A 12,206-nucleotide genomic window follows, 5' to 3' on the forward strand; every position below is an offset into this window, starting at 1 on the left:
GGAGTAGAACGTTCTTTTCCACAAAACTTAACTTCTGTAGTTCCTCTTTAGCGCTGCTCCCATAAACCATCATACTCAAGTTTTTAAAAAAGAGAGAGACCAAGAGACGCAGAGACGCAGAGACGCAGAGACCCAGAGACCCAGAGACCCAGAGGCCCGCCCAGAGACCCAGAGACCCAGAGACCCAGAGACCCAGAAACCCAGAGACCCAGACCACCCAGAGACCCCGAAACCCAGAGACACTGAAACCCGGAACCCAAAGGATCGAGAATGGACCGAGGCTCATTGCTTTCAATGATTGCGTAATTTCAGTTGTTGATATACCGAGAAAGAGCCGAATTCTCTTACCAGTGAGAAGCACCTCTGCGAACTACCTACTTGAGTTGTAAAGCTATTTTATTCTCTTCTACACGTTTCGTTTGACTAGCACACACTTCATCTGGGACTTAACAATTCAGCCAAGTAAAAGACAAACAAAATTTTACATCGCAATAGTACTCAGGTCTATGCGTCTATGAAACAAGCGGAAATTTTGAAATGCGTTTTAAAATGTTTGAAAAAATTATCTTAAAAACGTCTTTACCATATCAAACCAGTTGATGAATCCAAGAGAATCCAAATGTTGCAAATCATTTTGTTGTGTTTTTAAATAAATAGGAATAAAATTACTTACACTAATCAGACTTTTAATAATGATTTAAAAATAGCTGACTATCTACTGACTGCAAACTTTTTATTTTTTCCCTCTCATGTTTGTGTTTAGCTCTTGCAAACATTTTTTTTTTAGGATTTTTGCTCACCCCCGGCCCGGCCCCCGTCGGCCCGTCCCGTGACTGTTTCCCGTATATTCTCGAAGTGAGCTTGGGTGGCCTGTGCCCTAATCCCCCAAAAGACACGCAAGTCCTTCACTCCACAGGACACGGCTGACATTCCAACTAATTTTATTATGCGACATATCGCCACGAAAAGTCCACTTATAACTGTGCAGACCTTTGCCTTTTGTCCCGTTCAGTTCGTATCTTGGCCTCAGCTTGCTCGCGGCACGCGGGTACACGCTTACAACATGTGACCAATGTTACCCAGAAATCTTTGCCAGCAAAACTCTGACGCGCCGCCGTGAACTGTAAATTTTGCTCAAAATGGGCCTCGAAACAGTGGTTTCTCCAGTGTTAGACTTTATTAAATCCCTTTCGTCTCCAGTGCAAATCCTTGGACTGCTACTTGTTGTTGTAATTATTCGAACGCTTGTGAAGGCAAAATTTCGGAAACCGCCACCCCCTCCTCGAGAAAAACCACTCGAGCCTTTGAAGAAACGCGACTTCACTCCACAAGAGTTGGTAGAATACGATGGCGTGAAAAACAAGCGAGTTCTCCTAGCCGTTAACAGCAAGGTGTTTGATGTTACTCGAGGAAAAGACTTCTATGGTCCAGGTGAGTCTATCAAGGGCTACTTTATTTTTGAGGGTTTTGGAAATATACAAGATATAGGTTTAATTTGTTGGTTTCACGAATTCAGTAAAAGGCAAGCTGCAGCGTGCGTCAGATTTTTCAAAATTTGCTTGCAGTTTACGCAGTTCGTAAGTTAACTTTGCAATATACCGATGATAAAATATTGTAGGATCGAAAGGATCGCTTAAAAAATGATTAAAAGCGGTCAAAATTTGTAAGTTAGACGTTTGGCCACCAACATGTCTAACAAATCGCGTGCAAGCTGTGGACCTGGGTTTTATTTCAGATTACTCCGGTATCATGGAGCGAGATGTATTTTTGCTAACGAAAAATAACTGATATAATATTCACATTTAAATGCTATAGCAAATGAATTTCACAGGCAGATTTTACAAAACACTTGGCTTAACTTATGATAATGACTTGAAATTGGCGCTCTCATTTACAACGTAAATTTCTTTTGTTTAAATTTGGATTCATTGTTATTCAAATGATTCGGAGTATGGTTGATTTTAAGGGCGCATTTTCTTGAGATATTTCATCCTGGTACGAGGGAAGGGGATTTGATTCATCTAATTGCTTGGTCATTTGCCTTTTCCTGTTTAGCTGATATCAATCCTGTTTTTGCCAATTATCTGATATGTTATGCATATCCACTTACTATTGTTCTGGTATCAAATGTCATGACGTCAACATTGCACTGTAGCTACTTGCACATACTTTGAAGGAGATTTATTGTGAACAACATATCTTGAAAAAAATAGCCAATTTTTCACACTCAGAACTCAAAATTTCAGCCGGTTAACGGACAATGCCCATTCATGATGACAATTTGTCCGGACAAAGTTTTGGTTTGCCGGACATTTTGACTGGTCACCTATATGGCTTTCAAAATGATAACTGATGACCAGAAAAATGAATATCATTTTTAATAACAATTTATATTTAAGCGTTAACTAACGATTTTTAACTGACTTGTCACTATCACATCTTACAAGTGCATTACTGAAGAAGCGATTTATTCTTAAAAAGTGGCAGCCAAAACAGTGATAGGTAGCAGGTTTTTATGCCATGCAAACGAGGATGATGTAGTTTAAAAGTGCTATTTTCAATATTTTGACTGGTCAGAAACAACACATGACCAAGATAAGGTTTGTTTGGCTGGTTGTGTGCAACTGTTCGAAAATTATTTTGAGCCCTGACCCCAGGGGGGTACTCCGGCTTGTTAATGACGGGGATGATCGAAGGATTTTTTTGGGTTTGAAATTTTCGATTCCGGGATTTTTTTGGGTTGGAAAATTTGGCAAGTATTTTTTTGGGTGACTTGATTTAGATAGGGGATTTTTGGGGCATTAAAAATGACCTAAAGTGCCTTGGCACGGCCTTGGCGTATTAATGGTATCATGAATAAACAAAACAAACGTTCTTTGTGTTATGTTATTGCCCCTCCTGGCAATTTAGGGGTAATTTGACAAGGGATTTTTTGGGGGGTTATTTTTGGTCCAGGGATTTTTTTGGGTAATGTCGGAAGACTAACGGATTTTTTTTGGGTCCTGAGTTTTGCCTCCATTCGATCATCCCCGTCATTTACAAGCCGGAGTACCCCCCTGGGGCCCTGACATTTGTCGTATCTTGCTGAGTCATAACTATCCCTTATTATTTTTGGCTCATTTACTTCTTTGCTGTTTTTCTACCTCAAAATATATCACTTTGAGTTTTCCTTTAAGTTTGAAAGTGATTTTGACCACCTCTAAAAACACTAAAATTCTGATAGCTTGCAACACACTTGCTTCTCCCAACATCAGAAAAATCAACAATTTTGCTTGCCAGCCAGAAACAGCTCTGCTGATTAAACAATAGAAACTAAATAAAAACGTAATGAATAAGTTTCTTCATGTTGGGGAAATTTCATTTGAAAACTCATCCAAAAGACTGGGGATTAAATTCATAACTGGGAGAGTTTAAAATTAATGGTCTGGTCTTTTGTTCCAATTTCGCCTGCTGTAGACAGAAGCAGACATTATTTTCTTACAATGTTTGAACAGCAGTCAATGGTTCGTCTATACAAATTAATTTTTTAGGCTTTTGCCATTGCTTATGCAAATAAAAATAGGTTTATAATGTGTGCATAAAGTTTACCATCCAATGAAACTTTTGATATTGTCTTTCTTTTAATAATTAACATATAATGTATTAATGTTAAGCGATGGGGATCATCGAAGGATTTTTTGGGTTCAAAATTTTCTATTCTGGGATTTTTTGGAGTAGGAGAATTTGGCAAGTGTTTTTTTTGTGGCTTGATTTAGAAACAATCTTAAGATGTGTGGTACTGCCTTGGCTGCATAGTTCTGTGAATAAAGTACAAACAAACATTCAATTTCTATTGTTTTTCTTTGTGTTATATCATTACCACTTTCTGGAAATTTAATGGTCAGAAATTTGGCATGTGATTTTTTGGGGGTTAAGTTTTCGTCCAGGCATTTTTTGGGGGTTTTGTTTAAAGCCCTAGGGATTTTTTTTGGGTCTTGATTTCTGCCCCCATTTGATCATCCTTGTCACTTGAGATCTCTAGCCTCCCCCCTGGGGTGTAAACCATGGTAAATGGAGTTGATTTGTATTATTTTTTTACAATAATATTGAAAATTTACAAGTAAAATAAAAGGAAATTCAGTATTATTAGGGGTGTGCAGATGGCGCAGAGGGTAAGAGGGTCTGCCTCCCACTAACCTGAAATCATACCCTCCCTCCCAACTACTGCTGCGGGGGAAGGAGGGCATGATACATTTGCTTGTCAAAAGTCATGTAAAAAAACCAGATTCTGTTTTTTTGTCTGATTGGTCGAGAAACAATACTCAATGGTACGGTGTGGACTGATTGGTTGTCGTATTTCAACGAGACTTCCGGTCAGAAGCTGGAAATGGCAAAGACGAGTCACGTTAGCCTGCGAGCAGGCTCTCTATTCGGGGGCAACGTGAATATTGAACTGCTCGAGTTCCCGGGACTCGCGGGATCGCGCCTTCGGCGCTCGAAGAGTTCAATATTCACGTTGCCCCCAAATAGAGAGCCTGCTCGCAGGCTAATATATGTTCGCAAGCGCCATCTCACCTTGCTACTAAAAACATTTTTATCTCAACACGGCGAAGTTTAAATACAGGCTGTACATATGTACAATTTTTCTCCAGATGTTTATTACGCCTTGTGGAAATCCGAGTCTCGAATTTGCCGCCAACTACAAAGAGTGGTTTGACAGTTCGACGACACATTAGTTTATTTAAATTAGGGGGCGGCTGGCGGCCGGTTAAATAAATGTATCAGGCGTTCTTTTTTCCCTCTCGCTTTCGTAAAAAGAAAAAAGAACGCCTGATCGCAGGTTAGCCTCCCACTCCCACCAATGTGGCACTTGTTCATTTCCAGCCCTGTGCCATATGTGGGTTGAGTTTGTTGTTGGTTCTTGCCTTGCTCTGAGGGTTTTATTCCGGTATATCTGTTTTACTACCTTCCGAAAAACCAACATTTCTGAATTCCAATTCAACCTGCACCTTTGGCTCTTCCTTTGCAATTACTGTAAATTTACCTTATGTATATCTCCACCTTGTTCTTCTTCTTTTGTCCAGCTAACAGAGAGCCTTGCACCACACTAGAAAATATGCGATTTAGTAAATTGTCCTTGTTTTACGCTCTTTTAGGGGGACCTTACAGTGTCTTTGGAGGACATGATGCAAGTAGAGGTCTGGCGACTTTTTCAGTTGGAGCTGATGCCGTCAAAACTGAATATGATGATTTGTCAGACCTGAACAGCATGCAAAGGGATCAGCTACATGAGTGGGAGACACAGTTTCTGGAAAAGTACGACATGGTTGGAAGGCTTCTGAAGCCAGGTGAGCAGCATCAACAGTACGAGGAATCAGAAACAGAGGAGGAAGACGGCAAGGGAGCAAAGAAAGAGCAATAACAGAAAAAGAGAGAGCACCATTAATTCCCAAGTTGTAAAAAGAAAAGAGCTATATGAGCATACTGCATTGCTCAAGACTTATCCTAATAGTACTCCTAAAGAAAAACTATCAGACTTTAAAAAGTATGTTCAAGAATTTGGACTAACTTTATTTTTAACAAGTGCAGGTTTCTGAAAGTATTGTTTAACTTAATAATAGTTGTTTCCAAATAGTGTTAGTAGTTTTAGACAAAAAAGTTTAGTGGGCCTTCCATTTCCAGTCTTACTGATTGTTGAAAATTTATTTTAAAGAACAAGGGGTTACAGGGTTTATACGCCCATGAAAAACCTGGGAAGTCATGGAAGTTTAGAATTTCATTTTCCAGGCCTGGAAAGTCATGGAATTTAAGTTTGGGTCATGGAAAGTCATGGAAAATAGTAAATGATTGTACAAAATAAATTAGGCAGGTTATTTTTTGTGAGGAAAATTGTAAAATTGACCCGAAATCAAGAAAATTTTTGAAACCTTCCAAGAAAAATGGTCAAATTTAGGTCATGAAAGACTTTGAAAAGTCATGGAAAAGGTCATTGAAAGACATAGATTTCAAAAGCTCAAAAGAGTATGAACTCTGTTACATACAAAAAATCATCCCCAAGTTCACAGTTTTCTTAGTTCTTATCTTCTGACTGCTTCAGAATTATTTAAATAATTATTGTATTTGAAGAAATTTGTTGTTGAAACTCGACCTGGGAACTGTTACAAAAATGCACTATGAATCTGAAGGAAATTGCACTGCTACTACTTTCCTCGTCATCCTATCTGTGGTGTAGCTTCTAACTCGTCCCCAGTTGTCTCTTATACGGAAAAAAGTGGGTGTAGGGAATGATGCTGGGGACGAGTCAGGTGTAGCTTTGCATATAGAAGCTTGAACCTCTGTTTATAGGGGAAGTAGCACAGGGATTTTGTGTAATTTTTAAAACTAAGGTCCTCTTTACATGAGAGTTTTTGTCCAGGGATGACTTTCGTCCCGGGATGAATTCATCTCAGTGTCTGCTCATTTTCTTGTTGCTGTTTACATGACGAAAAACCCCATGTAAACAGTCCTTCCCGGAATGAAATGTAATGTTATGTATGCACGGGCAAGATGAATTTAACTCGGGCGGGACGACTTATCCTGGGATGAACATGCTCATGTTAAATGAAATTTTTTTCATCCCGGCACGAAATTCATGCTGGGACGAAACTCATCTTGGCTCTCATGTAAAGAGGCCCTAAGAAACATTTCAGCGTTAACAGAAACCTTAAAATTATGGCCCATTATTATCTTCAAGTTTTCTCATTTTTGTATCCAAAATATGCTTGAAAAGATCATCATTTGTTGTTCTTTGAAGAATTCGGTTGATATCTTTCAATTGGTGTTCTGAATTATTTTCTAAACAAATAGGTATTATATGACACTGTTTCGATGAAAAACTACAAAAATTCCCGTGATACTTCCCCTTTAGTCTTGTATTTCTTTATGCTCTGCCAATGTCTCAAAGCTTGCTCAAATGACCACATGAATTTGCGAAAAGTGCCATAAAATAATTACAGTAGAACCCCCGGTAACTCGAACTCGGATAACTCGAACAACCCTGCTAACTCGAACAAACTTCCATTTTCCTTGGATTTGAACCTGCCTTTCAGTCTTATTCAATCAACCCCGATATCTCGAAACCCCGCTAACTTGAACTGTTTTTCACTTCCCTTCAGAGTTTGAGTTACCGGGGTTCTACTGAATGAGCAAACTGAAATATAAGCCACATGGAAGTTGAATACATAGCTGAAAAAAATCTTACTTTTCTGCTTGTTTATAAGTTATGATATGATTTTCGAAGGAAAAGCTTAGCATCTGCTATTTTTGTTCAGTCATTGCCCTGTTCACTGATGAGTGACAAATAATGCATGCACCCTACCTTTTTGCCCTTTCATAGTGCATCTTCATGTTTAACAGATTTTGTGGCACATAGTGTAAGTCTTGCACAATGGGTTTTTGTGAGATTAAGGCAAAGAAGTATAACTTTTGATACTTGTTGTAACTTAAGAATCCAAAAAAATTATGAAATATTGCCTTTGAAATCATTAATTTTACATACCTAATTTAATTTTCAGTCATATTTTATTGAGTGATCCAGTCACCAGAATTAACTTTATTATTTAGCTATCAACAGTTTCAAGTTTTTTTCTAGCTTGGATGTCGACACTTGCTTGAGTCTTTGTAAAATAGGTTACAAAATTTCAAGTACATGTATCCAAGAAGTGTATAAGAGGATGTGAACCTCACTTTTATTAATAATTTATACTAATGTGGTTATCACTGGTTGGTTCATGTAGTTTGTAGGTAGGTAATCTATATTTCCACATGGTTAAAACATCATCTTTTTTGATGTCACTCATGTTGCAGGGATTGGTTGGTTTGCCTCACCGCTCCCCCACTGGGCTGGTATTGGGATGGGTAAAAAATAATTGGTTCAGATCTTCTGGGGTTGGAATACTATAAAAGCTCTTTTAAGCCCCCACCTCCCTATTTAACAAGAAAACAAGGTAATTGCGGGCCCAAGAGAGGCCGCAACCCTAATCTTGACAGTGACCAGCGGATTGCGTATTACGCGTGCGCGCCACGTTTATAAAGGCTATCTGCAAACCGGAAGTTGAAAATTTTGTTCTTCCACTAAGAACGATCGGAATGCAAAAAATGTGTCAATCACGACAGTTTGTCGTAACACCGGAAGAGAAAAATCTTGTCTCCAAGAGCGATAAGAATGCGAAAAATCAACAGTTTGTCACATTAGATCGAGGCTTCTGTCTTGCAGACATTACGTTTTGCAGACGTTGTTTTATAGGTGTTGCTTTTGAGAAGATCTGCTGTGATTGTATCACAGATAAACTACGGCAAAGCGAATGATTCCAACAACGGTTATTCTCGAGAAATTCCTTATAACACTGACAACAAAGCGAGTTTGCCGACGGAGGAAAATCACATCTCAATTCACACCGCGCCGTGCTCGACTACACTTCGCAAAACTGTCAATCAAAAAAACAACTCTGATTGGTTCGCGGCAATAGGTAACGATAAAAAACATTCGTGACTTAAGCGTGACGCATTACTCGACCTTACTCGGAATAATTTTCTTTTGTCCAGTGATTTATCGACACTGTCTGAAAAATTTTCGTGACCTGTTGAAAAAATTGCCGTGAAATGAGGTGACTTAAGTTATTTCTTCTTGCATCATGAACGGTTACAATGCGAAAGGATCCGAAAATGTGTTGTTCAAACAGGAAGTCGAGGAATCTTTTTTTCCGCAAAGAACGATTAGAATGCGAAGAATGTGTCAATTGAGCGTAGCAAACAAGTGAGATATAGATTTTAACACCAGAAATAAAATTTTATATCTCCAAGCAACCATGTATCATTTTTGTTCATTTTATAAACCTACCCATTACCAGGTTTTTTGACGATTTTACGAAGATTTTCGACCATTTCTCCGAAGATGTCAATAATATTGTACGCATGTCAAACGAGTATTTCCGAACATTTTCGAAGGTTGCCGAGCTAGATCCGGAGATTTTTCCACCTAATATCGATAAACTTTGGCTTATTCACCATTGAAACATGGCAAACTTGTCAACATATGATTGGTAATATCAAACACGTAAAAAAATCATCACAATTTCGCACGCATTGAGATACTGTTATTCTCGGTGGACAGCCTCCCAATAAACAACCGCAGTTTATAAAAGAAATCTCAATTACCACAGTTATGCCAACTTCTGGAAAACTTCCCAAAAACTTCGACTTGAAGTAATTTTCCAAACTAACAAAAAACACTTCCCTCCCAGTACCTTCTCTTAACTGCATCGAGGCCCGCACTTTCTAACCTGTGGTTACCACTAGTTTTAGGCTTTTATACTTGCTGATATGGAAGGCACAGTGGCCTAATGGTTAGCGCTGGACTCCAGATCAAACTGTCCAGGTTCAAGCCCTGGCCGGGGTCACTGTGTTGTGTTCTTGGACAATACACTTTACTCTAAGTGTCTCTCCACCCAGGTGTATAAATGAGTACTGGCAAAATAATGCTGGTAACCCTGCAATGAACTAGCATCCCATCCAGGGGAAAAAGAAATATTCCCCAAACATGTACCTATCAGCCTCAGGAAATGCTAGTCAGGAGTGTTTCCACTCGAGGTTCAAGTTTAGTACACTTTTGCGCCATGACATGATAAGGCACCTCCTGGGTGCTTTGACTTCTGCAGGGGAGGGGTTGGTGGGATGAACTACTTAGGATTAAACATGTTATCATGATATTTTCAAAGATTCACATACACCGTACATTAATTTCACAAGTGTTCAAGTTGATAATCTGAGTTTTTAAGACAAACATTTTCAGCATGTAGTGCCATTCAAACGGCAGCATAAGAACTTGCAGCCCCTTTTCCTTCCTGCACGAGTATCGAAGGAGGGAAAATGAAGAGAAAAAGAAAACAGCTGGTAGGATTTATGGTGCTACACTACACATGCTTTCTACTGGGATAGGGCCAAAAAGAATGCTAGACTGGGAAGGACGTTTGCTGGCTGGCTGTTTTTTTCACCCATTTGAAAACTCATTAATAATTCATCAAGTTAAAACAAAGAAAATCACAACCTCGTTCCCAGGGTCTCACTCTCCCCGCACTTGGGGGCGGGGAGAGAGAGACCCTGGGAAAATTATGAGGTTGAGAAAATCATAACCGTGAAGAAGGTTTGGATATCCAGTCTTAATTAGTATAGATTTTTACGATTTTATTTCTCTGTTTTCTCCTTACTTTTGTTTTAATTGAGAAGATATATTAAGCACTCAAGACTGTTTCATCGGCTGTCCAAACACCTCAAATTTTGTGAAAAATACTCCCCTGCGCATTGTATTTTCAACTTTCCTCTCTTCTTGGTGTTTGTATATACTGATGGAAAAATGCCTCTCGTGTTTGATATATTTTGTCAAGTGTTGTAACAAACCCATTGGTTATAAAAAAAGTAAAGAAAACAAGCAGAAAAAAGAAAGCAAGGCATTGCTCTATGCTCGTACTGTTACCACTTACAGTAACCAGGATTTTGAAAGTGGGAATTCTAGACCATAGGCCAGATATCCTCAAAGATAAACTTTTTATCCACAATTTTGACCAATGGGAAGGGAGTCATGACTCCTTTGTGGCACGCAACGTGAAAATGATAAACATAACTTACATAAATCAGTGCAGTCAAACAATAGACACAAATTTAATTCTCAAGCTATTAAATATAAATAATTTATTTTCCAGCGCAAGTATTACTAACAAACGATGATAGTTTAGCAGTGCTGCTTGCTATCTGCCTCTGCAAAAGTTCTTTTTTCAGTTGATCTCTTCTTTCTTCCATCTTTTTCAGATTTTGAATCAGTTTATCCCTTAGTTCCTTTTCTTGTTCTTCAAGCTTTTCTTTCTTCCTTCTCTCTTCATCTTCTTTCCTTCGCTCCTCCTCTTCAAGTTTCCGCTTCTTTTCCTCCATTTGCTTCAGCATTTCTAATTCTTGAACTCTCTTCTTTTTTTCCTCTTCTATTTTTCTCATTTCCTCTTCTTCCTGTTCCTTCACTGTGGCTATGCGCTGGAGCAGTTCCAATAACACTCTCTTAGCGCATTCCTTTCGCTCAGCTTCTTTCCGTTCTCTTTCCCTTTCCAACTGTCTCTGCCTTTCCTTCCGCTCAATCTCCCTTCTTATCCTCTCTGAATGTTTTTGTCTTTTCTTTTCCTCCCTAGCCCTTTTCCTCTCTTCTTTCTTCCTAATCGCCTCTTGAAGCAGTCTCTGTCGTTCAGCTTCCTTCCTTTCTTCTTCCAAGCGTTCTAGTTCTTTTCGTCTCTCTTCCAACTCCTTCTCTTTCTTTTTCCTTTCCTCCTCTTTTCTTTCTATGTCAATTAACTTTTGTCTCTCTTGATCCCTCTTTTTAATGTTTTTTGCCGACAAATGGCCTGTTTTGTCAAAATCTACTTGAAGATTAGCAGTTGCTGCACGTCCCTCTTCGGAAATGTACATTAATTTCATGCCTTTTAGTGCTGACATGGCATTCGAAAACCCTTGATACTGACTGTATTGCACAAAAGCATCAAAGTGCAAGTGCGAACCGTAATAAAACGTTTGAAATTCATTGTTACCTTTTGACAACTTCTGCCTGTAAGGATCCAAGATGGGTATATCAACACAACGGATTTTCCCAAAACGACGAAAAACAGACGCCAAAACTTCTTCGCTTGGTTTGCTAGCAGATTCATCGTCTGCAAACCATTTACAAGGTAATCCTTTGATTTGAATGGTGTCCGGTCTTTCGCCTGGATTTCGTTCATCTAAATTTTCGGCCTCTCTAAAGAAAGAATTCCAGTCATGTGCGGTGGAAAATTTCATTTTGGATTCTGCAGCTCGAACTTTAAGCGGCTCCGCAAACCCGCTTAGTTTCATAACCTTTCCTTCTAGTTTCGAAATAAATTTAGTAATTAAACTTTTAGTGTCTGTTTCGCCTTCAAAGCGAATGAACTCCAGGGACGATTCCACAACTTTCAACACGGTGAATTGGTCGGGTGCAACCATGGATTTTAGTCTTTCCATGACCTCCCAGTTTGATATCGACACTCCAGCGACCTTGATCTCTGGTAAGGAAACATGTACGCCAAGTTTGGCCACAGGTTTAAGGTATAAACGCTGTGAAGATGAGAGTTCGCTAGCCTCCGAAGTATCACCACAAGCTTGCGTCGCCATCTTGTCGAATATGCTTTGTAGCCTGG

The 12,206-nt window shown here is 39.1% G+C and overlaps 2 protein-coding genes across 3 annotated transcripts; one reads left to right on the plus strand and one right to left on the minus strand.

The window, feature by feature from the left end:
- The first annotated feature begins 1,099 nt into the window (after nucleotides 1-1,099).
- Nucleotides 1,100-7,739, plus strand: LOC144653519 (membrane-associated progesterone receptor component 2-like). Of its 2 annotated transcripts, XR_013570755.1 has the most exons (3): nucleotides 1,100-1,431; nucleotides 5,136-5,870; nucleotides 6,002-7,739. XR_013570755.1 is itself a non-coding variant. In XM_078513513.1 (2 exons), the coding sequence occupies exons 1-2, from the start codon at nucleotides 1,140-1,142 to the stop codon at nucleotides 5,399-5,401; spliced, it is 558 nt and encodes a 185-aa protein (XP_078369639.1). In that variant the 5' UTR covers nucleotides 1,100-1,139; the 3' UTR covers nucleotides 5,402-7,739. The 2 variants fall into 2 exon arrangements, 1 of the variants encoding a protein (XP_078369639.1); XM_078513513.1 differs by having other exon boundaries at nucleotides 5,136-7,739.
- A 2,911-nt stretch (nucleotides 7,740-10,650) lies between these two features.
- Nucleotides 10,651-12,206, minus strand: LOC144653522 (A-kinase anchor protein 17A-like). Its single transcript, XM_078513516.1, has one exon. The coding sequence runs from the start codon at nucleotides 12,178-12,180 to the stop codon at nucleotides 10,705-10,707; it is 1,476 nt and encodes a 491-aa protein (XP_078369642.1). The 5' UTR covers nucleotides 12,181-12,206; the 3' UTR covers nucleotides 10,651-10,704.

Source organism: Oculina patagonica, chromosome 5 (assembly GCF_052425735.1).
Source record: "Oculina patagonica isolate OP01 chromosome 5, crgOcupat, whole genome shotgun sequence".
Classification (NCBI taxonomy): Eukaryota; Metazoa; Cnidaria; class Anthozoa; order Scleractinia; family Oculinidae; genus Oculina; species Oculina patagonica.